Source organism: Carassius auratus, chromosome 31 (genome assembly GCF_003368295.1).
Source record: "Carassius auratus strain Wakin chromosome 31, ASM336829v1, whole genome shotgun sequence".
NCBI classification, from domain to species: Eukaryota; Metazoa; Chordata; class Actinopteri; order Cypriniformes; family Cyprinidae; genus Carassius; species Carassius auratus.
This window is the reverse complement of record NC_039273.1, coordinates 13,163,916-13,190,275: the sequence shown is the minus strand read 5'-3', so window position 1 is coordinate 13,190,275 and position 26,360 is coordinate 13,163,916. Positions and strand designations below refer to the sequence as shown.

Below are 26,360 nucleotides of genomic sequence, written 5' to 3'. Positions count from 1 at the left end.
TGCCCATTTAAGATGCATGTTTGATCAACACAACACACAGAACCGAGCAATGACAAACCAAGAAGAGAGATGCATGGAGTATAGTATCACAGGAATGAGGTAGTGGTGACAGCTATGACAAATGAAAAGGGCAGTCTGCAAAAAATATGACCTCTTAATTCAAAGATGCTATGAAACATGGTATATACACCTTGCCCCTGAATTTCCCAATTTATTTTGCATTAGACTGATTAGCCAGTTTGATTAGACAATTTGTAAAATTAATTTGAGTAAGATTTTATAGGACCAATGTAAGGTAATATTTTTAATTAACTAATTGTAATATATAGGTGCATCTCAATAAATTAGAATGTTGTGGAAAAGTTAATAAATGTTTGTGGCTTACACTCCTTGTGAAGGTGTCAATGATTGTCTTCTGGACAACTGTAAGCTCAGCAGTCTTCCCCATGATTGTGTAGCCTAGTGAACCAAACTGAGAGACCATTTTGAAGGCTCAGGAAACATTTGCAGGACTTTGAGTTGATTAGCTGATTGGCATGTCACCATATTCTAATTTGTTGAGATTTGTTGAATTGGTGGGTTTTTATTAAATGTAAGCCAAAATCATCACAATTAAAAGAATTAAAAGACTTAAAGGGATAGTTCACCCAAAAATGAAAATTATGTCATTAATGACTCACCCTCATGTCGTTCCAAACCCGTAAGACCTCTGTTTATCTTTGGAACACAGTTTAAGATATTTTAGATTTAGTCCGAGAGCTTTCTGTCCCTTCATTGAAAGTGCGTGTACGTTTTACTGTCCATGGTTAGAAAGGTTATAAAAACATCTTCAAAGTAGTCCATGTGACATCAGGGTCAGTTAAAAAAAATAAGCATCGAAAATACTTTATTCAGCATTGTCTTCTCTTCCGTGTCTGTTGTGAGATAGTTCAAAACAAAGCAGTTTAGTGATATCCAGTTTGCGAACGAATCACTCGATGTAACCGGATCTTCTTGAACCAGTTCACCAAATCAAACTGAATCGTTTGAAATGGTTCGCGTCTTCCATAAGCATTAAACCGCAAATGACTTAAGCTGTTAACTTTTTTAATGTGGCTGACACTCCCTCTGAGTTAAAACAAATCAATATCCCGGAGTAATTCATGTACTCAAACGGTACACTGACTGAACTGCTGTGAAGAGAGAACTGAAGATGAACACCGAACCGAGCCAGATAACGAACAAAAGATTGACTCGTTCTCGAGTCAAGAACCGTTTGCATCGAATCACCAGTAGTGATGGGAAGTTCAGTTCTTTTCCGCAAACCGGTTCTTCCGGACAGTTTGATTCAACCGTTTGAAGAAAATGGTTCACCGGTTCTTTTGCACTCGAAGTAATGGCGTCATTGGCGATGATTGCCCTGGATTCAAGCCTTCGGTTTACCCACGCTAAAAATTTATTTTTGATGCTTCAACAAATTCTAACTGACCCTCACATGGACTACTTTTAATATGTTTTTATTACCTTTCTAACCAGGGACAGTGTACCGTACACACAATGAATGAAGGGACAGAAAGCTCTCGGACTAAATCTAAAATATCTTAAACTCTGTTCCGAAGATGAACGGAGGTCTTACAGGTTTGGAACGACATGAAGGTGAGTCATTAATGACATAATTTTTCTGTGACCTAACCCTTTAAACTACTTCAGTCTGTGTCCATTGAATTTATTTTTAATACAATAGTTTCACAATTTGAGTTGAATTACTGTAAAAAACGAAATTTTCCACGACATTCCAAATTATTGAGATGCACCTGTATGCTGCGATATAATTATGCCATCAGAAAAGTTACAGTGACAGTTTTCTTTTTCTTTTTTTTTTGTTTAATGCCTCCTTCCTGAATAATAATCATAATAATAATAATAATAATAATAATAATAATAATAATAATAATAATACTGTCCCCAGACATTTGAATGGTAGTTTATGAGAGAATTTTGTAGAATTAGCAACCCCCCCCCCCTTTTTTTAATTAAACTATTTATTTAGGTATAGCTAAAAGGTATCAAATACTGTATGATGTATAAAATGTACATTTCGGATAAACAATATACTATGATCCATTTTTTTTTCTTTTTAGGATTTTTAATTAACTGTACACTTTAATTCCAGAATCTTTTTTTCCTATTGGCTGCACACATTGTTTCCCTCTAATATAGGTAATAAAGATGAAAAGACATTGCTAACATTGCTGAGAGTCACATTGAAGTTGACAGTCAGCATTTTAGCATTTTCTCATGCTGAGGTGAGAAAAACTGCCAGAATGACAGCAGAATTATGTCGTGCACCAGATGGCAAATCAGTGAAAAATCCAATACAGAGAGTACAAGCTACAGTGCAATGTCATCGAATGTCATCATAAAAAAAAAAAAAAAAAAAAAAAGTATACATATAATTGGTTCAAGTCATTAAAGACTGTACTGACCACCCTGAGCATCAGGCCTATTATATGGCTATAAACCACAAAAAAATTCCATAAACTTGAAAAAAACTGTTCATTACAGGAATGTTCAGGGATTACGAAGACGGTATTTTCTGCCGTTGTCATTTTTCCTTTACACAGCTGGATGAGCCGTAAGTGAGTTACTAACCTTCCAATGGTGTTAGGCAGTGAGGTGAGCTGGTTGTCATCAACTTTTAATGTTGTCAATTTTTTCAACTTTCCTGTGAGAGATGTTTTAACGTTGTAAGAACATACCATTTCTTATAATGGCTTATAATGGCTTTCTTATAAAACCCAAATATTTCAACAAAAATAATCAGTGGAACTTCACCTATTGAATCGGGTAATTGTTGCAGCATGTTGGAGGAGAGGAGGAGATCCTCTAAGGCCTCACAGCCAGAGATATCTGCATCTAGACTCTCAATCCTGTTCTTGGCCAAGTCCAGATATCGCAGCTGCCTCAGTTTCCCAACAGACTTCAGGAGACGACGAGGAGATAAATAAAAGAAACCGTATATTATGCTTTATACATATATTATAGTCTAGTAATAAAATAGTAAAATGTCGTTGTCAAATTCCAACAGTTGAACAAGATGTTCTCATCATATACTCACACTCAAGATCTTCCAACCCCATATTATATGACGAAATTATATTGAGTGAGTACATAATGACAAAATGTTTCATAAAGCTTTAAACGTATTTTACATTTATGAAATCAATAACAGGGCTGACATTTAGTACATGCAATAGAAGCTCACTCTAGAATTCTATTATATTTTTCAATTGCTTACCCCTGGTATGGTTTGTAATGAATTGTTGTCCAACCACAGCTCTTTTAAACTATGGATCTGCTCCAGCACATCTGGCTGTAACATTAAAGAGGGTCATAACCAAAAAAAGAACAATATATATAACTTTGCATTCTGAATGAATAGCAATTTATGAATTTTAACTGAATCATTATGGTAGCTTAATAACTTTAAAAACATTTTCTTCTCAAGGTGCATCATGCAATATTTCCCTTGGCAAAAAAAGTACAATTTTTAATGCATTAAACATATTTGAAACAAAGGCCCCAAACTGAAAACTAATTTGTTCATGGTTCTGGGGCTTGAAACAACTACGGTACTAAACGGAGATATGGTATGTGGTAATAAATGTATTGTGAACTGTCTGCTAAATTCTCAGAGGAGCTTGATTTCCTTTTCTACATCATGGAAGATATTTAAAAAACATTACTGTAAAAAGGAAACATTGGAGCCTATTTTCATTTTGGAAAAACACTTTAGAGGGGGTATCAAATATTAAATCAAACCACTTTGCTGCACATCCTTTGAATCATTTAAAGTCAGCACAAACATTATAAGGTGATGAAACCAAAAACCAATTCTTATATAATACAAGCACAATCTTCACAACATTCCAGAGGCTTCAAAAACAAATTATTGTTTTAAATTGAGTTTCAACAGACCCAAATCCCCTATGCGCTGCAGACTCACTCAGTTCTTAATGGCTGCTCTCTGCTTTTCTCTCCCTTTGAGCCCCAGCATCTGTCCTCTCATGATCCCCTCAGCAAGGACTTCAATTAAGAAACTATCTACAGCTCAGGGCACCACACCAGCCAACATCTGCCAACATCACAGCAAGACTCAGATATCCTGATAAACGCTTAATGCCACCAGTGCTCTACTCTCAACACTCATTGTTTAGAGAATGTGTGCTGTTATAGAAAAATATCTGCCTAAAAAACATGACACCAACAGAGCTATTATAAATTAAACTATCATGGCCTTCTATGTCACGATTACCTGACATGATGCATTGCATCCAAAAGTGCTTGAGGAAACCAATGAGTAACATTTCTGTTAAGGATTATTACTTGTTAATGTACTGTTGTTTTTCTCATTAAATATTTGCTACTTTCATGAATAGAGTACAAAATAGGGCCTGAAACTCAGTGAGAGATTCTTAACCTTCAGATAATGCTGATCAACCAGAGAAGGTGAAATTAAATATTGTGAGCTATTATCTGTTCATTTACATGGCTTGCAGTTAGCAACTTGGGACTGTTTTTCCGTGTGATTCTATCATTTACTAATAAAAACATGCATTTAAAATTAATTAGTCTTGTTACCAAAATTTTTTCTTTTTTTTCTTTCTTTTTTTCTTGTTCTTTTTGTCATTTACTAATAGGACATGGAATTAAACACTTAATACCAATTCCACACAATATGTAAATTATATGAAGTTTATAATGTTTAGAAATGCTGGACACAGTTGAGAAGGACAACAATTCCAATCACCATTATCAGAGATATTTAAAACATCTGATATGGAGCTGAGCTCAAATGAAAAGAGCAATGATAGGGCTGCCAACAGCAAAGGTCAAAAGTTATTTAAAAATTCATCCTGAAGTTGGATACAGAGACTAAAAGTCCACACAGCAGTACCAGAAAGTGTTTATGGGTGTTTTCTTATTACTTGGGGGCTTGAGCAGTAAAGTAAGCTTACTGTAATGCCAAACCATCTGTTCCCTTTGGAAGCAATGATGCACACATGCATTTTTTCATCACCCAAGGACAAAGTGCCCTGGATATTCCAAACATGTGTATGACCCTGACACAAAGCTTAAAACTAATTACACAATTCCTGTTTGGTACTGGGAAGCTTAAAATAGGGCTGGATGAAATGGCCAAATATATATACCATACAGTATTGATATTTATCATAATATTCATCTCATACCATTAACAGGGAAGGAAATGCATTACCACATGTTTGACAGACTACAACAATAAATGCAGATTTGAAAAAAACTATCTTGGTTGCATGATATTCCTTGCAACCGCTGCAGCAACAAAAATAATAGTGAAATGTTTTAAAAATGTAATTATTATAAGTACAATTTACTCTACTCCTCAATTCCTTCATTTTGCCAATTTGTCATGAAGACATTTAAGATTAATTGTGTATTTGACAATAGCTTTTATTATGAAGTTAAGTCTATGTATATGTAGATAGATAGATATATTTATCGGCAAACCCTAGCTTAAAATGTTTTTCCAGCCATTATTACAACGTTTCATAATCAATGGAATGAACCAGTTTTAAATACAACCAGCAGCTCCTATTCAAACTATCACAGAGCAAAGTCAATTACTGAAAAAAAAGAGAGAAAATCTGCTATTAATGGCTACTTTGGAGTTCAACTGCTACAGTTCCTCTAGACACAGTAGCTTGCCTGCTCACGGACCTCCTCATCGATTTATACTCAAATAAATAAATGCAATGCTGCCAGCATCAAGCACTGAAAGAAACAGCTATGAGGATGTGTGACTGGGGTTACCTGGTATGCATATGATAAATTCCTTGCCACTGTTTACTTCAGCCTGGGCGAGCCAATTAAATGCAGCTCAGTGGTCAACGTTCTGTCATGACAAGCGCTGCGTATTTGAACCAACTCATGAATAATGGATCAGCGCATGATGCAACGAACGCAGTGCAGCACTGGAAGGCTGACAAGAGACTCTGGGAATGGAGGCATTAGCTTCCCCTACCCCCCCTCCTCTATCCCCCCTAACCCCAAATCCATGCTGGGTAAAGACTGAGTGAGGTAACAGCTGTCTCATTGATAAAAGTGTTCAATAGGAGAACATCTTTCTTACCAGTTCAGAGAATTCATTGCTTCCCAAGTCTAACCGCTCCAGTTGCGACAGCCTATGAATTGACCTGCAACATGACAAAACTCACTTCAAATATTTGTAGACGTTATGGATTATTAAATGCACCCTAAAGAACTAGTTCACCCACAAAAGAAAGTTCTGCAACTCTGTACTCAAATATACAAACACAGCCCTCATTCAGTATACATGTGGGCAAACACCGCTCTCAGAGTGGTTTTGAAGGAAAGATAGGCAGTATAATTGCTGGCAGATCAAAATAGTCTTGAACCAGAACATCTGAACAGGTCAACAAACATAAACCATTGTGTGCAATATGTGTCCCTCTCTAGAGGGCTCCAGAGGTTTTCCCCGCTATGACAAATGACATTGTAGACTCTGCTACTCTGGGTCTGTCACACAAACTTGTGTCTGAATCCCATTATTGAAGGACGAATAAAAAAACTAAATGAAAATCCTCCTCAGGGAAGATAAGAGAAGAGTTTTATATACTAATGCAATTATTTGAAGGAGTGTTAGACTCAGATTATCAGTTTTGGCTTATTTGCTCAGCTGCTATAGTGGGTGTACAAAACAAAAGCTCCATCTCTTTAGATTTTAAGGCAGTGTAAATTAAGAAATTCAAACAGAATTTAAGCAAAATGTCTTGTGGCAGAACTAATACATGCTATGAAGCAAAGACCAAATATATATAGCAAAAGGACACCCTTAAAACAACAACAATAAATAAATAAATAAATAAATGTTGCTTTTGACGATAAACAGATTCAGGTTTGTCCTACACCATTTTTCATGCTTTTTAATTGGCATGTATTTATTTAATGATCCCATGTTGGCAGAAACCAAAGAAAAAGAGTGACTTGCTTTGAAATAAAATGAAAGTGACTTACTTTGGCATAGTTTTCAGATGATTCTCACGAAGCTCCAGGATCCGTAATTTAGATAATCTGAAAAAAAATATATAATAATAATTCAAAGCAAAAACATAGGAGTGAATTCAATAAACAGTTATGCCACTTTTGCATGTGGTATTTGAGCACAAAAAATATTACAGATGTTTCACAATGTATTTTACCCAGGCGCTGTTTGGCTGCACCACGAGTATTTAAATTAATGCCAATCATTTCAGCATGAATGTATCATTCTTGCTATAAATGTTAAGACTTAGGGCTATTTGTCTGGACATTGAACAATTAACATTGCATTTTTTGTAAAAAAGTTGACAAGAGCTCAAAGAGAATGAATTTCAAGCTCAAAGAGAATGAATCAAGCTCTGTAACAACAGGGACAGCCCGTCCAAATAAACAGTGTTGTCAGGGCAATTCATTTTTTGTGAATTCCCCAGATTCTTTTATCAAAAGTAAAGGCAACAACCCTTGACCAATGTCAGCTGCAATAATAAATCGCCTTTTCCCCAATACAACTGAAATAACCATTCATCATTAAACCCAATATGAGCTGCAAGAACCCATTTATTCATGAAAGCTTTAGGCAAATCACTGCCAGAATCAGCACCATGCTGCTCCACGGATACAAAATAACATCTAAAAATAAAAATGCTACGACGACAGCTACAAGAACGAGACAAACTCCAGACAGGTGTGCTAAAGAGCCGTTTCACAATTCCCAGCAGAGCAAGAACAAAGACGCTTAAGATGAAGCTCTTACCTCCCAAAATTGGCAGGCAGGTATTCAAGGAAGGCGTCATTTAAGAAGAGCTGTGTCAAGTTGAGGAGCTGGGTGAAGCCGTCTGGGAGCCTGCAGTAACAGAAAGGTGATCAGATCCTCTCAAAGGCCAGTGCTCTAAGGATTTGATAAGTGTTAAGTACTTTAGGAGCAGCGAAAGCCATCTGTAGTCCCTCTACACTTCCCCTTCCACTAGCCTTGATAGCATCCCAGTAGTGGAGTCACTTGAGGGCTGATTTAGTCATAATATAAAGAAAAGGGCTTTCTGCAGACTATGCACTGGATCCTGAATGTTTGATCCTCTAACATAAGCTCCTAAATCAAAGTTCTAAAGCTCAGCACTGAAGGCCAAACGAATACATTGAGATAAAAATAATGTCTCATCTCCTTGAATGAAGTTTGGTTCAGTTTTAAGGCATGATGTTTACTTGCAATATGCATTATTAATGTACAAATGTGCTTTAGAATTCAAAACTATCTTTAATCACGGATTTAATTATTTATTTATTTGTACATGAAATATGGAAACATCTAGCTTTTGCTTGTATGTTCACTTGTATTTTTATCCCCAGCTCCCAAGATAAGGAAAACTAATAATTGAGAAAAAAATACAGCAAATCAATGTACTGTATGATATAATAATCAATTTCATATTGTGTAAACTGTAGACAGGAAATCCTCTACAGGAAAATAAAGAAGATTTTGATATATCAATGCAATTATTTGAAGTGGTGCTAGATTCAAATATCAATATTGACAAAACAAAAGCCCCATCTATTTATATTTTAAGGCAGTGTTAATTAAGAAATTCAAACAGAAACAATGTTTGAAAGAAATGGCAAAATTAGTGAACATGTAAAAATTTAACATGCTCCTTTTTTTTCTTTTATTGTTTTTATAATTATTTTGCATGCAGCTTTTATTTTTTCATATGGAATATGTAGTTTTTTAAAAAGGTCATAATACTAGGAATATAATACATATTACAATATAATACATAATATTATTTTCTTAAAACAAAAAATAACTGAACATTTAAATGCAATAAAGCAATACAAAGAAAAATGTATCTGTATTGTTAACATTTTTACACAGATTAAAGTGCAAAAAACTATAAAGAACAATATGTGTCATTTTACAATAAGATCTCATTAGTTAACCACAATGAGCAATAACTACATTAACTACATTTGCTACAGAAGTTATTCATCTTTGTTAAAAAAATACAAGTCTTAGTTCATGTTAGTTTAGTTCATTAAAATTTTAGGGCCTGAAACTCAGTGAGAGATTCTTAACCTCCATATACCATGATTTTTAAAATCCACATCATTTAAATAAGCTAATAGAGGAAAATTGTATTAAATTGATTTAAGAAAGATTGACTATAAAATTTTAGCCAAACATAAAATTCATATCAAATGTGAGCAGCTCTACTTACTTGGCTATAGGATTTACACTGGCCTCCACAACTGATAGACATTTACAGCATTTGATGTTGTCTGGAAACTCTTGAATACCTGAAACAAAGTCGGTTTTACCATGTTGATACATGTGTATAAAGATATAGTCATATACAGTACAATCATACCAATATGATCAGCACAAAAAATGACTAGGCAAAATGTATTTAAATAATTAAATACAGAATAAAAGCAGTTAAGGATATACCATTTTTACTGATATCTAACTCCTTTAGATTCACAAGGCTGGCGATGGTGGTTGGCAGGTTGGAGAGGTCATTGTCAGGCATGCTCAGCTTCTTGAGTGCTTGACAGTTGAAGAGTTGCTAAGAAAGACAGAGAAATAAGGAGATTTGGTTGAAGAATTTCATTTAGATCCTCTTTTATGTCTGTGTTGCTCTGCTTTTTTATAGGTGACTTAGCAAGAGTGGCATTCCCACAGATGGAAAAACAGTCATTTAAAGTTTCTTGTGCAATGCTATATCATTGTTTACAAATTCTTAAAATGCTTACAAACTAGAAGAAAATGTCCCACAACATCACATTGCTTCTCACTTCCATTTAATTCAGTACTACTTGATTTTATTTTCTCTAATAAACTCACAAAACCCAACCATTTCAACTCACAATCTGTGTGGTATTTTTGAGCTGACAATCAGTTTGAAACCATAATGTAGTCTCAATCAGTTCACTAAAGTGAATACTACATTTGTAATCATGTTTAAAAGATTCATTCAAAATAATTCATTGAGAAATAACTTATTTATTATTTATAATTATTTAAGTTCTGTAGCCTGTTTTGTCCTAGTACTCAAGAACCAGAACCTTGGCTTTAGATAAGCAACCATATTTTCTTCTTTTAAAGAAATTTAAAAAGAAAGAAAAGCACTTTTATTCAGCAGGGACGCATTAAATCATTCAAAAGTGATAGAAAAGATATGTATAATGTTACAAAAGATTTATATTTCCAATAAATACTGTTCTATTAAACTTTATATTTATCAAAGAATCCTGACAAAATCCTAACAAAAACATGAAAGTGAAAGTGAAAGTGAAAGTGAAGTGACATTCAGCCAAGTATGGTGACCCATACTCAGAATTTGTGCTCTGCATTTAACCCATCCGAAGTGCACACACACAGAGCAGTGAACACACACACACACTGTGAACACACACCCGGAGCAGTGGGCAGCCATTTATGCTGCGGCGCCCGGGGAGCAGTTGGGGGTTCAATGCCTTGCTCAAGGGCACCTAAGTCGTGGTATTGAAGGTGGAGAGAGAGCTGTTCATGCACTCCCCCCACCCACAATTCCATCCGGCCCGAGACTAGAACTCACAACCCTTTGATTGGGAGTCCAACCCTCTAACCATTAGGCCACGACTTCCCCAATTGGCAATAATATCACATATCTCTTGAGCACTAAATCAGCATATTAGAATGATTTTTGAAGGATTATGTGACACTGAAGACTGGAGCAAATGCCGCTGAAAACTTGACTTCTTAATATAAATAACTAGCCCAGGGAAAATATGAACAATGTTAAACATGAATCAAAACAACACTGTTAATCATGGGTTTAGAATGACACTTAAAGCTGCGGTAGGTAACTTTTGATGCTCTAGTGGTTAATAAACAGAACTGCTTGGGTCTTGCAGAAGAACATCGTAGCCGGAACTACTTCTCTCTGTTTATGTCTATGAAGAATCACAAAGGTACTGGGTTACTCCGCCGCGGTATCCCCGAAGCAATCGAAAATAGTCTGAATATAAACACTTATTATAGGTGCACCCTAGTGATTCAGGACAAGCCAAAAACACGGTTTGGAAAATGGATTCATGGTGTAGTCGCTTATTATATATATATTTTTAATTTTGAACACAAAAGAAGTTACGGACCGCAGCTCTGATTGGTTGTTTCTTACTGGGAGCGGTGAATTTCTGCAAATGGAAATAGAACCAGTGGAAGGAGCCAGAGGAGCTTGATTTTTTTTCACAGATTATCTGTCTTATTCAGGACATAATGACAGGTTTAACAATTATGTAAAAAATACATTTTTACAAAAGTTACCTACTGCAGCTTTAAACACTTATCTACAGAGCATCTCAGAACAAATACTATAGACCAAATTCAGATAATTCAGCAGTGCCTCCTCAAAATATTGGATGAGAAAAAATGAAGCCAATATTACAAAAAATTACATTACAGTGTATAAATCACTCTTTAAAGGGGGGTGAAATGCTATTTCATGCATACTGAGTTTTTTACACTGTTAAAGAGTTGGATTCCCATTCTAAACATGGACAAAGTTTCAAAAATTAATTTGTACGTTTGAAGGAGTATTTTTGTTCCAAAAATACTCCTTCCGGTTTGTCACAAGTTTCAGAAAGTTTTTTTCGAGTATGGCTCTGTGTTACGTTAGATGGAGCGGAATTTCCTTATATGGGTCCTAAGGACACTTCTGCCGGAAGAGCGCGCGCTCCCTGATCTCACTGATCAGAGCGAGAGCGTCGCTAAATGTCACACAAGTGTGTTTTTGGTTGCCAGGGCAAGACAACGCTGCACAGATTACAAAAAAAAAAAACAGCACTAAGGGAACAGTGGATGGAGTTTATTTTTACAGAGCATCAACGGAGTTGTGCAAGTGTTTTTGTTTGTTCCCTGCATTTCGAAGATGTTTGTTTTACAAACAAGGCCCAGTTTGACGCCGGGTTTGCACATCGTTTATTTCTTAAGGATAATGCAGTCTCAACGAAAAAGGGTCACGATCGTGTGTTGGAACCACATGCGGTGAGTAAAACTGTTTCAAACTTAGCTATCGGCGCGTAAGCACATCAAGTAAACAACATGCGATGTTGTCATCAAACTGCACTTTCCACATGTACAGCTTAAAAAAAAAAAAAAAAAAAAAAAAGACGACATAAAGTGGAACTTAGTCATTTTCCAAAAGCGCTAAGCAAATATATACAGTTTCAGTACATACCACATAGAGTCGTCGTTTGCTGATGCTGCTCTTGTTAAATTTCAGGCTCTGGATCTGTGTCACTGCTTCCAGACGCTCTAAACGCAAAAGCCTACTCGCGCTCATGATTCTTTAGCTCCGCCCACACGTCACGCCTCCAGCCTGTCGTGTTTTTCCGGAAAAAATCGGTACAGACTATCTTTCTCTTATGAATATTATAAAACTAAAGACTTTTTGGAGTTATGAAGGATGCTGTACTACTCTATAGGTACTCAAGATTAACAGGATATTGAGTGAAAACGAGCATTTCACCCCCTCTTTAAATTCTAAAAAAACATTGTCCAACAGGACAGCAGGTTAAGTTAAAGCGGGAATCCCCATCGCTCTGGCCTCCCCTGAGCACATTGAGTTTTAACAGACCCCCTAGAGCGTGCAGTGAGTAGGGATATGCCGGTATCCAATTTTAGTGTTGTGATTAATTGCTAATGCTTTTATCACGGTATATGGAATATGTAGTTTTTTAAAAAGGTCATAATACTAGGAATATAATACATATTACAATATAATACATAATATTATTTTCTTAAAACAAAAATAACTGAACATTTAAATGCAATAAAGCAATACAGAAAAACATATGAAGTTAAAATTTTTACACAGATTAAAGTGCAAAAAAACTATAAAGAACAATATGTATCATTTTACAATAAGATCTCATTAGTTAACCATTAACATTCACAATGAGCAATAACTACATTTGCTACAGAAGTTATTCATCTTTGTTAAAAAAATACAAGTCTTAGTTCATGTTAGTTTAGTTCATTAAATAACAAAGTTGAAACTTTCAGTTTTAAGAACGTGTTATTAAGTATTGGAATACCTAAGATTACTGAATGTTCAGAATAATTTTTCACTGGCAGTTTATGTTAGCTAATGAATTGACTAATGTTAACTAATGAAGCCCTAATGTAAAGTGTGAATGAACAATAAAGAATCAGAACACTTTCAAACAATATCTAGGGCATGTTTTAATCCAAATTAAATTGTAAAAAAAAGTTTGAAAATAAATAGCCTATTAAGCCTAAACAAAGACAGCTGTTTGTCTGCTGTCCGCCGTAGCAGACAAAGAGCTGGCCTGAGGTCCTGAAGCTCTGTGTGCGGTCCAAGTAAATGAGCAAGGTGCGAACGGGACAGAGCAGAGCGATGGCTGGGTCTGCCTCCTCCTAGGGCAACGCTTGTAAGTTCACCACCTGATCCCTGATCCGTATGTAACCCTCATTCCCTGAAGGAGGGAAACGGAGACGTTACGTCAGTGACTGACAAATTGGGATCTCGCTAGAGAGATGAATCGCCTTTCGAGTGAATCGAGTGTTAACAAAACAAGCCAATGAATGTTGGCATGCGAGATTTGCATCGCGCACCCCCGACCCGGAATATAAGGAGAGTCACACATTCAGTTTTTCACTGAGGAGCTGAGATGGTTTGCCTCATCTACTGTGGCGACGGAACGTAACATCTTTGTTCTCACCTTCAGGGAACGAGGGTTACATACATAACCGAGACGTTCCCTTTCAGTCAGTCATGTTCAACGTTACGTCAGTGACTGACGAATTGGGATCTGTATGGAGAACGCCACTATTACTGACCCCCTCCAGTGCCCTGCGAAAGACGGCAAGTGCCCCCACACCAGTTGGGTCGGAAGATAGGACAGGGTTTAGGCAGAGGAACCCGTTGCTGTTCCTTACAGTGGTAATCGGATAACACTGGGAAAAGCGTACCAAATTAGGGGAATGCTACAGAACCACATCCTGCGCATAGGAGGTAACATGTGGAAATTACACATATGAACTGGCCATAGGGCAGTGCTACATATGGAAGGTCCTGCGGTAGACCCAGCCTGCCCGGGGTGAAATCACTACGCAGCAGAGACGGCAGATAATTCTCTGCCAGGGAAAGACACAGGCTCACCATGAGGGAAGCCGTACCGTGGAAGAATACACATGTGGGATCACTAAAAGGGGGAATCACTACACACAGGCACCTAGCCCAGCACAAGGGCTGACCTTGGGCATACACACGAGTACTGGACCTGCGTCTGGCACTCCGCCACACCTGACTGCCGAGGGTGAGGGAGGAACTTCAATAGGGTTTGCCAAAAGGGGAACTGAACTGAGAAACACTTAAGCTCACGTATCCAGTCCGTAGAGGGGAATAGCGCAGCAAGTTTGATTGACACCGAGCCGGTCCAGCATTACAGGCCATCTGAGGCGAGTACGTGAGAGGACACAGGCTCTACACTGAGATTATAGAATCTCGCAAATGTGTTCGCTGTCGCCCAGCCAGCAGCTCTACAGATGTGCTCTACAGATGTCTGCTATCGAGGTGTCCCGTGACAAAGCCCAGGAGGAAGCCACAGCCCTTTTAGAATGTGCTCTCACTCCAAGGGGGCAAGGTAAGCAATGGGCCTGATATGCCAAGACTAAAGTCTCCACTATCCAGTGGGCAAGTCTTTGTTTGGAGACAGCCTTTCACTTCTGCTTTCCTCCGAAGCAGACAAAGAGCTGGTCTGAGGTCCTGAAGCTCTGTGTGGAGTCCACATAAATGCGCAAGGTGCGAACAGGACAGAGCAGAGCGATGGCTGGGTCTGCCTTCAACCGGGGCAGCACTTGCAAGTTCAAATGCTCATCCCTGAAAGGCTTGGTGGGAACTTTGGGCACAAATCCAGGCCAGGTTGTCAGTACAACGTGAGAGTTGTCCTGCCTGAATTCAAGGCACTTTTCGTCGACCAAATATGCCTGCAGGTCCCCGACCCTCTTAACTCAAAGCCAATGCAGTGAGGAGCACTGTCTTTAGCGACAGAAACTGAAGCTCTACTGACTGCAGAGGCTCGAAGGGCTCCTGCTTCAAGGCCGTCAGGAGCAAGGGGAGATCCCAAGAGGGTACCAGGTCCTGTCCGAGGCACCGTATACGCATCGCCATAAACCAAAGGGCACGATGCGCTGGAGGAGTGAGGAGCTCATGGAGACTCACTTGGCGGGGAAGCCCTTACTGTAATCCTCAGATCACCCTGGCCATGAGCCAAAGTAGCCCTCTTCTTGAATGAGGAACTAGAACGGGGCATGGGGAGGGGGACTCCTCCTTGTTTGATGAAGATGAGCCTTGATCGCAACATTGCGATGGTCATGTTCCCACAAGAAGAACATGACTCATCCATGAATGCTGCCTCAGCATACTCAAGGCCTAGGCACGAGATGCAGCGATCGTGACCATCAGATGGAGCCAGGAAGCAACCACATCCAGAAATGCACAAGTGGAAAGACATCTTTAAAAAGACACCCCAACACTCGTGGAGCTCTTTTAGAATTTGCTCTTTTAGAATTTTTCTTTTTGTGAGTAAACATCGAAGTGTTGAAGCGCCCAAGAGGAGTTGCAACATGACTGCAGAATGGGAAGCTTCAGCATGCTGAGATCAAGCAGCAGCACTGGCAACCCACGCTGACGTGCCGTAACACCAACACTGCGTTAAAGGCTGTCTTGTAGACACTCTGCTTTGGAAGCTGAAAGGCTTGGCTCTGAAGCGAAAAGGTGAATGTGCGACTGCTCGCACTTTCCTTATATATCCATGCTGCGGGGATCCAATATCCATTCATTGGCTTGTTTTGTTAACACTCAAAGGTAATTCGTCTCTCTAGTGAGATCCCAATTCGTCAGTCACTGACGTAACATTGAACTTGACTGACTGGAAGGGAACCGAAAAATTGGGAGTAGCTAAACATACGTAAGTCCACAAATAATATATCTTGTTTAAATACTTACTGCCTTGAGTTATTATTTTAGAATAAATGTAAAATGTAAAAAAAAAAAAAAAAAAAAAAAACTTGACTTTAATAAACAGATACTTACTTTGTTAATGTAAAAACATAAAATAGAATTATTTTCTTCTTCTGATAGTCTAAGTAATGTTTACTTGGACACAAATTTACATAAAAAAATAAAAAAATAAACTTTGAGGACTTTGCCTCTTCATTTCAGAATATATATATATATATATATATATATATATATATATATATATATATATATATATATATATATATATATATATATATATGCACAAACAATATGGAAGCTGTTCATGATGCTGTTATAGATACATTAGACAAAACCTTAACCAATATGAAATACCAAATGGTAATTATGTAATATCAATAAACTTCAATTTTCAGGGACACTGTTAGTGCTTTATAAGGAAACAATTACATTAATATTTCAATTTGCACCATATTTGTGTACTGTTACACTGCTGTGCAAGATGATGTTCAGGAATTGATGTATCTACTGTTTGGCAGATATTATGCAAGTTTAAGCTGACACTTGACAACTTACCTTAGGCAGCTCCTCAATCTGGTTGGCGTCAAGGTAGAGCTCTTCTAGCGTGCGCTCGAAGCTAAAGATCTCCTTAGGGACCTGCTGCAAGCTACAGTGGGAATAATCCAGCACTGAGATGACCTCCTCCTCCCCCCGGAAGCATCGACAGGGCACCAGGCGGCCGATGAACTTCCTCTTAGTAGTCATCTCCAGACACTGCACTGTGGGAAGAGAAAAGGATATTGTAGTTTATGACACAATAACACATTCTCACAAACATATAGCTGATTTAGTAAATCACACACACATATTCACACAAATAACTTTGTACATAATTGAAGATGCAAAGCATTGTACGAAACAATTTCTGAGCACCACTGTGTCTCTATAATTGGTACGGAAAGGAAATTGTTTGGAGCTTTGTGTTTTATTGGAGCTGAAGTTGATTGTTTAGTATCCATGAATCTTACGATAGGCTATCATTATCTTTGTTTATTACATGGCTCTCTGGAATACTTGCTTCTCACTGGTCAGTCATGGCATTGAATAGTCAAATTCAAAAAAGGAAAATGGTAAACAGTCAATTTTTCAGTAAAAAGGCAGTTCATCATTGTTCCAGTGTCAGCGTCCAGCTCAGTTCAGTTCTCTTCCAATAGTGTCTGTACAGTCAAGTCGACAATATTGCCAGATATTAAGTGTCCCTAACTAAGCAAGCCAAAGGCTCCATCCGTGACAGAAATGGAGAAAAAAAGCCTTGGGAGAAACCAGGCTCAGTTGGGGGGCCAGTTCTCCTCTGGCATGGTGTGGTTTTATTCCAGGCTGCAACACAAATGAGATTGTTCAGAGAACTTGTCTGGTCCTCATAGTCTTTACTGAAGATCTGACTCCTTTCATGACTCTTTTATCACTCCATGATCCCTTTCTTTTTCCTGTCAACATAAATGAATATAGCTAATTGGTGCCATTTTGCATTTCAATTTGTAAAACTTGCCTCTGAGGTAATAACTTTTCATTTTAAAGTGATCATAAACCTTTCGATATGTGGTTAGAAGTTCAGGAGTGTCCCGTTAAAGCATGAATAGACAAACATTGCTTGAAGAATAAAAAAGGGTAACCTTTCTGAATAATAAATATTCTGAATAAAAACAGAAAAAAAAACATGTTATTAGCATTGAAGTTATGTTAGGTAATTAGTTCATTGAAAAGTATTAGCAAATAATAATAAATACAAGTAAATAACACTCATTTAAAATAATAGTTAATTAAAAAAAAAAAACAATAACAATTAATATTTTAAAATGTATGTGTTGCTGCTAAGCAGACATTTTTATAACGTAATGTACTATATTGCTCAAGGTAATCAACAAGTAAGCTATTAATACCATATAAATTCGAATCAATATTTCAAGTTCATGTCTTTATTAGTTTGGCAATATTAGTGTAAGGAACAGGATTGTCAACAGTCAGGCAGTCATTGTTGCAATATAATTGTTTTCAGGCAAGCTGATACAAAACCAATTTGCTTTATTTTGTAAAAATAAACATTTGAATTTTCACTTACATATTGCATTTTATTGTCCTCAGTTATGATATTGCAATCACTGCACACTAGGCAAAACAGATTTTATTTTCATAAAAGCCAAATGGGATAAATCATGGTATACTTTTACAGGCTTTTGTCATTTCATTTAGAGCGAAGAAAATAAAAAAAGAACAGGCCAGACTCAGACAAACCTGAATCCCAATGAGCACAAACAACACTTCATCTGAACCACATCTATTACATTTAAGACAGTATCTGCACAGTCACAGAATTCTGAATCACAAATTTCTCATCAATCTGACTTTCGTAAATGAATATCGACATCATATCTTAAGTGAAATCATCCTGCTGGACAGAGTGCTGTTATTACATAATGCAAACCAAACCAGATTTCTGAAAATGAACCACATCTCCTTAATTTGAACCATGAGCTGAGCATCATAAGGTGACTGATAACTTAACATCTGCCCTACAAGACAAAGACAATGACATAAAGGCTCAATGCTGTACTTCAGAGGTCTCAGTGCGCAGTAACCTGTGTCATAAATCAAAGCAGTTTAACTGATTTAGTTTATCATAAAAACTCATTTAACACCCATGAGAGAAACCCATTGGGGAGCTAATCACAAATATCAGTCAGCGAAAAAAGGAAGCAGTATAATACAAAATTGCTTATATCAATCAACTGTGACGAGATATGTCTCTACTGCCTCTGTCCTGACAAGAAGCCAAAAAGAAGGAAGAGACATGTTGTGAATCGTAATGTTCTTCAGGGATGAAAACGTGCTGCTAAAACAACGTTTGAGAGGGCATTAGGGAATAATGTCTGAAATGGAAGACAAGCTGTGCTAATGCAGAGTGCCTTTGTCTCTTGCAAATGCAAATGTATCACTGATAATTAAAACAACCTCCACTCAACAAAGAAAAGCAGCAGCTCTGGATGAACGACTACACAGAGGATTCTGGAGATTAAAATTTCAGGAAGAGTTAGTGTAAGAGAGTGGAAATTTTAGGCTGCTATTGCTTGAACTCTGCAATCAAATATTATACTGTTATATAAATTGTACATTTGTGTATTTGAATAGCATATACAAACATCCATCTATTTGGATTATATTTTTTGTACATAAAAATAAATAAAAACTTAATATGATGCATATTTGTCAGTCATGCGTAAATAAAAATATAAGAAACAGGTAAGATTTATGTAATTGTACTAATAAACTGTATATGTTTTAAATAACCCGATTTATCACTAATAAATATAGTCTGTTTCAGTTAATGTCATATATTTTAACTAAATGAATATTGCTTGTTTTACACTTTTTAACTAAACTGAATTGTTTTCACAATAAACTGATTTATGCTGATTCTAAGCACTTTGAATACGTGCATTTGGAAGATCATAAAATCATGATTTAAATAAAATCAAATAGTTGTAAATAGTAAATAATAACCTAGGCCATGATTTTTGAGTACAGAAATGTTGTCTCTTTCATTTATGTATGACTTAAAAATATGCAATATATTAAGTTAAATTAAAATTACAAATCAAACAAATGGAAATTTATATGCAATTCAAATACATAAATCTCAAATTTATGCCTAAATATTCTTTGGTAACTCTTTACAATAAGGTTCCATTTATAAACATTAATTAACATGAACTAGCAATGAAAAACTTTAAGGCAGTTACTAATCTTAATGTTAATTTCAACATTTACTAATACATTTTTAAAATCAAAAGCTATGCGTGTGAAGTTCCTCATATGGGTCAATTCAAACTTCAATACAAATGTTCTTCTATAAAATACATGAACATGTCACTTCCTCTCATTGATGACATGCTCTTGAGAGGTGCTGCATAGTAGCTAAACCAATAAGCAAGAATGATCCAAGCAGATGGAAGAGTTACAGGACAGGTGACACTATAAACGAATGAATTGGATAAAAATAGACTAAATGTCTGGAGGGAGGCATAATTATTTCACAAGACCACTCCAAAAACATGCAATATTACTTTAGACTGCTGTATCTGCTTTATCTGGTCTCCTTACAGGCTTAAGATCTAACATCCTTCCATCTGAATGGCTGCTTTATGGTGAGAACTGTCAGCCATCATCTGAAAGGAAAAACAGCTAAGTCTCCGTAGGGACCGTGAGATAGCTAAACAATGGCTTCGAGATAACAGGTTTTCTTTTAGGAGATGTGCTTGGGGAGAGAGGTGATCAGTACTGATAAGATAAAGTCATGTTAACCCACAAGAAAATAAAAATGTGTCAGATAAGACAGAAGATTCACTTGTACATGAACTCTATTTGTATGGCTCCTATGGGTCCTTCTTCAGTGTCCTCATTTTAGATCATGGGAACAGATAATACCAACCCAGCAAATACAAAACATTTTTTACAACTTTTCACAATGTTGTATTTTGGTTGCAAATATTTTTCGGACTATAAGTCGCACCTTAGTATAAGTTGCATCAGTCCAAAAATATGTCATGACGAGGAAAAAAAAACATATATAAGTTGCACTGGACTATAAGTCGCATTTATATAAAACCAAGAACCAATAGAAAACATTACCGTCTAGAGCCGCGAGAGGGCGCTCTATGTCTTCAGTGTAGACTACAGGAGCACTGAGCAGCACAGAGCGCCCTCTCGCGGCTGGAGATGGTAATGTTTTCTCTTGGTTTATTTCTCTTGGTTCATGTCAAATTAATTTTTATAAATAAGTTGCACCTGCAATCTGCAACTTGTGGGAGATGTTTTATTCAGGTGTTAAAATACAGTAACCTGCATTTTGGAATAAGATGTTTAAAAAACATCATAAAAATACCAAAATACAACCATGCCAAATCTCCTATGGTACTTTCTGTTTGTGTAAAAATATCGATAAAATAACAAGAACATTTTAACATTAAAGATACAGTGTTAAGGCTTCTGTAGAATATTTACTTCAGAGAAATAATTTAGTGTCATCAAAAAATTCTGCTAGCATCACAACTGTTAGATAACTATAGAGGCCAACTATAAAGACCTGTTCACACCAAGAATGCTAACTATAAAGATAACGATAAAGATATAATTCTACAAATCGTTCTCAATATTAAAGAATAGCAGAGTCCCTACCACAGTTGTAACGATAAAGCCGCAGAGAAACAATGTCATTGGAATCACTTTCAGAATTATTTTTCTAGCTGATGAAACATTACCAGCTAATCAGAATCAATAAGGAGCTCCAGAGTTTAAAGCAGCAGACTAGTGTGCGCCTGGAATAAACAGACGATATGAAACTGCAACTCTGCATTGAGAACACTTGGTATACAGCAACCTACAGAGGGGTCCAATATAATTCAAAACATCAGCGGATCCTGGAAAAAAAAAATGATCACAGTTTCCACAAAAAATATTAAGCAGCACAATGGGTTTCAACACTGATAATAATAAGAAATGTTTCAAAAGTGCAAAATCAGAATGATTTCTGAGGGGTCATATGACACTGAAGACTGGAGTAATGGCTGCCAAAAATTCAGCTTTGTCCTCAAAGGAACAAATTGCATTTTAAAGTATATTAAAATAGAAAACCGCTATTTAAAAAAAAAATGCAGACTTGTTGAGCATAAGATACTTATTTTTAAAACTGCCAAAATTTGTGAAAGGTAGTATACAGTATATACTAGGGGTGTAACGGTTCAAATTACTCATGGTTTGGTTTGTATCAGAGAGTTTTGGTACACTTTGGTATGAGTTACGTTTAGGGAAAAAGGAAAATCTAACTACAAGCAACAGCACAAATAAATACAATAGAGCAAAGATACAAACAAAATAAACAGTGCTTTTCAGGGTTTTTAAATAGGTCTTACATTAGTTTTAAGGTACAGCAACTAAATCAAAAGCAATCAAATGTAAAATAACATTGCATATTTCACTCTATAAATCAAAGATAAATCCTTATTAAATTTACAAGTTTTTTATTCAGGAGCAGTTAGTGATTTCCTTGTCTTTTGTTAATTAATTAAAAACTTTAAGACAATACACGGATCCAGTACACTGATATTGTGCATTTAACCGACTATCTAGGATACTCATAAAAATGGGTATGCTGACATAATATTTTTTTTTGTGTGAATTTGTCCATTCAAGCAACCATTCAAGAACTCATTATTCAGCGCTCTCTAAGATGCAATTCTGGCGCTTCGTATGATCGCACACAGAAATCTCAAGGTGTGTGAGTTCGCATTTGAGTCTACTGACTCTTAAATGTTCGAAACTGCCAAGGCTTAAGTAAGTTTATTTTAAACAGATAGCAATTTTTACTGTTCAGGTCGCACATGCACTATCAACACCTGGGTGATGACTGCATAAATGACTGATCATATTCCAGCACAGACACTCGAATAGAACAAGGCTTTACAAATAGTGACTGCTAGTTTGTCTACTTTTTTTTCAGAATGCGTATCCATCGACAGAAACATACATAAGGCGAACTCTGTCTGTTTTACGTGTTTATATTTGTAACAGGTCTTATTACACATGTGTTGTCAGATTTAGGTTGAACATGCTGAACTGTGGCTGAAGTACGGTGTGATTTGATTTTATACAGAGAACCGTTTCACTCCTAATATTTACCTGAATTTAAAGCAAAGACATTACCTTGGAATTATAAGGTTCCATATGCCATTTTTGTCAAAATTGAGTTATTCACATATTCTTATTCTGTGACAACTTCGGCTGCGAACTGTCAGAAAACATATTTAATTATTGCTTGGGAAAGAGAGATCCAATCAGTTATCCAGTGTAAGACTTCTTCTGACTATCCAAACCACTAGGAAGCACAGTCTGCTGCCTCATGCAATGTCTCTTGAGGTCAAGTTAATTTGTTCCACCTGTATTTTGACCTATTTAAGTTAATTGAACTGTGCTCAGTCTTGAGCATACCCAGTACAGATTACCTGAGTTCTAGAACAGTTATGGTTTCCTGTTGCCATTTGGCCTACCTTATCCTTATTTTATATTGTAAAACTGTAAATTCTCTTTTGTTTATATTTGAATTAAATAAAGCGTCCCTGCTTTTGCGTTAGCTGAACATCTGAGTTTGCCCTTCCTTCTGCACATGGGTCTTCTAAGAAACTGTTTTTCCCAGTAGACCAGTGGTAGAGAACTAGCTTTCCCTGACTGGGGGACCCAGGTACGAAACCCATCTCAGACACCTTATGTCAGTCTAATGTGACATCCAGATAGAGAAGTCGCTTAGATGTGTAAACATGCTAAGTCCTGATTGACTGATGATCCAATCTGCTAGATTGTAAATGCAGCCTTATTTACATTGTGATACATATATATATATATATATATATATATATATATATATATATATATATATATATATATATATATATATATATATATATATTAGGGGTTGGAAGGTTCACTGAAAAAAATCGAAACCATTCTGTTCTTCACAGACAGTTTGGCATGCGCTGGGACCGCGGTTCAACTTAAATCTAACAAAGCACCTGTAATATGATTTGCTATAAGTAGCACGTAAAAAAACAGGGTTCAGCTAATATATTTTTTCTGTTGATGGATGCGCATTCTAGCTTCCCAGACTTTACAACAACAGCGATGAGAGGAGAATTTTTTTTTTTTTATAAATCCTGGACAGACCAAGCACTATTGCATGGAGTGAGAAGTTTTGTGGTTGCGGTCATCCGAAGAGCGCGAATATTAAGCTCTCTGTGAAGTACCTATGTTAAAATGGTCAAGTTCAGACAAAAATTATGTAAAAATGCCCATCTTGGCAAGTATCCAGCTGAACGTAGGTCTACTGCATCAGTGCACTGGATCAGTGCATTCTCTTAAAGTTTCTTTATATTAATTGAACAGCAACAACAAATAAATCACTCACTGCTCTTGATTAAAAAGCTTTTGTAAGTTTATAATCTTTAATAATTTATACAGTCCAATATGCAATGCTGTTTTACATATGATTACTTTATTAAATTTCTTTACCTAAATACTAATGCGAGACCTCCCTAAAAAAAACAACAAAAAAAACTGAAAATCACTGTTTATTGTTTGTATCTTTACTCTACTATATTTATTTGTGCTGTTGCTTGTAGCTGGATATAATATTCATTTATTTTTGTTTTTATTAGAAAGTATAGTTTTTACATAAACATAGCACATACCTAACTGTACCAAAACTGTGAAACAAACTGAACAGTGAAAGAGTTTAACCGTGCCACCCCTATATATATATAAGTTGTGTACATTTTGGGACTGATGTATGAAAGAGACTGATCCCCATATCCCATATCACTATATATTTCAAAACCGCTCAGAATGCAGATAGATCCTTATAATTCCAAGGTGACGATGCTTATAATGACGATAATTTATATTATTAAATTATGTAAAAAAGTACAACTTGTTGATCAGTCATAACAAATTGTGTACTGATTGCAGTTTCCAGAATACTGTGCTTTACCAGAGCACCATATAATATAAAAAATACAAACATATTTAATGATTTATATATAATCCGTAATTCCTCAAATAAAAAACGGTAGTCAAATAAATGCCGGGCCTCTTATAGTGGGTTTCGGATTACCAGTACACTGAACCGAGAACCGTTTCTGTCGGACGCCTCCGATTCGAGGAGCAGATGATACTGCGCATCAACTGGAACTGATCGATCTTTTGTTGATTGATTCTGAACTGATTCTGTGCTAATGTTACGATAGCTGTCCACTGGAACGCTATCACTTTTAATTTAAAACGGGTTATTTAAAACAATTACTTATCAAACAGATAGAATTAGAAATAAAGGCCTGCCTCTAATAAAAGGCCTGCTTCAAATAAAAGCCTGTTACCTTCTACAGATCAGGTAAATAAAGGCCCCGACTTTTATTTGAGGAATTACGGTATAAATATAGTGTAGATGTATGTGAAAACCTGTTAGATTTTTTCATTAAATGCATTTGAAGCACCTTCCTCTCATTATTGGGATTATTATTCCTCCGGAGGAAACGTTTGGTTGATTGCTACATTAGACAAATTAATTACTGTAATCATGCACTGTTTCATTTGTTTGCCAGTTTGCTGTGGGTACACACATGCCACAAGTCGGGTAATGAGAGCACCCTCAACACTGGTTCAGGGGACACATGGATAGCAGATCTGTTGTTTGAGAGAATATTATTGTCTTTTATTGGGGTGATCATACTGTACGTGCCTTTTGTCCCTGACATATCCAAACTGAGATTTTTAAATGGCCTAAAATGTCTGGGTTTTGGCTTTGTTTTCTTATTGTTTTAAAATGTTTGAAAGTAATGATGAAAAGAAGTTTGAATAGCGTTCAGGGATTGTACACAATCAACTGGTTGTGACGTGAGATAAGGTGGTAACAGTCAAAGCAATACAAATACACAAAAATATAATGTAATTTGAGGCAATTTAGAAATCCTGGCCAGGACCAAGGTTATTATAGTTTGCCATGTGCCAGTCAAAAACCTAAAGAACCAACAGACTAAAGAAGACACATAAATCGCATGTGTTCAACCCATTTTTGAGCCACAGCAAGACATTTCTGTCAGATTGTCAGGGAGCTCAATCTGAGAAAAGAACATGACAAATAACAAATAATAATTAAAAAAAAACTTTAAATACAGCTTTTCAATTTTTTTAGTTTGTGTGTGTGCCGTGGGTGTGTGCACGAGTGAGTGTGCATGGGAGAGAAAGAGAGATGGATTTACTTCAGTCAAGCAATAATTTTCTATACAGAATACACACCCTATACAAATACAACAGCTTAGGGGTGGGCAATATGGAAAAAATATCATATCACGGTTTCTTTTAGAGATATCAAGATTCATCATTTTTATCACAATTTTTTTGTCATGTTGGTTTTACTATTTTGCAAGTTGTCTGAGCAGTACAGCCAAACTAATTTCCCTATTGTAAAGACAAAGCTTTTAAAGGTAAAAAAAAAAAAAAAAAAAAAGCCAGATATTTAGGCCAAAGAGTGTGAAGATAAAGATCTTTTTTCTCATTTTTTAATAACAAAGATTAAAGAATGACAAAGATACACATTGCAACTACAAATAATATACAAATAAAACAAACAGTGCTTTACTTTCAGGTACAATAGGTGTATTTAGCAGGAGCATTCAA

The 26,360-nt window shown here is 36.3% G+C and overlaps 1 protein-coding gene across 9 annotated transcripts in view; it reads right to left on the bottom strand.

Moving 5' to 3' along the window:
* Positions 1–26,360, bottom strand: part of LOC113050579 (leucine-rich repeat-containing protein 7-like) — a 118,789-nt gene that overhangs the window by 32,695 nt on the left and 59,734 nt on the right. For all 9 annotated transcript variants that reach the window (XM_026213689.1, XM_026213686.1, XM_026213685.1 and 6 more), the window contains 9 exons: positions 16,659–16,861; positions 9,521–9,638; positions 9,291–9,369; positions 7,835–7,924; positions 7,057–7,113; positions 6,152–6,215; positions 3,278–3,352; positions 2,815–2,959; positions 2,632–2,704 (listed from right to left, as the gene is read on the bottom strand). In XM_026213689.1, the coding sequence (XP_026069474.1) occupies positions 2,632–2,704; positions 2,815–2,959; positions 3,278–3,352; positions 6,152–6,215; positions 7,057–7,113; positions 7,835–7,924; positions 9,291–9,369; positions 9,521–9,638; positions 16,659–16,847 (890 nt within the window). In that variant the 5' untranslated portion in view covers positions 16,848–16,861. The remainder of the gene's footprint in view (positions 1–2,631; positions 2,705–2,814; positions 2,960–3,277; positions 3,353–6,151; positions 6,216–7,056; positions 7,114–7,834; positions 7,925–9,290; positions 9,370–9,520; positions 9,639–16,658; positions 16,862–26,360) is intronic.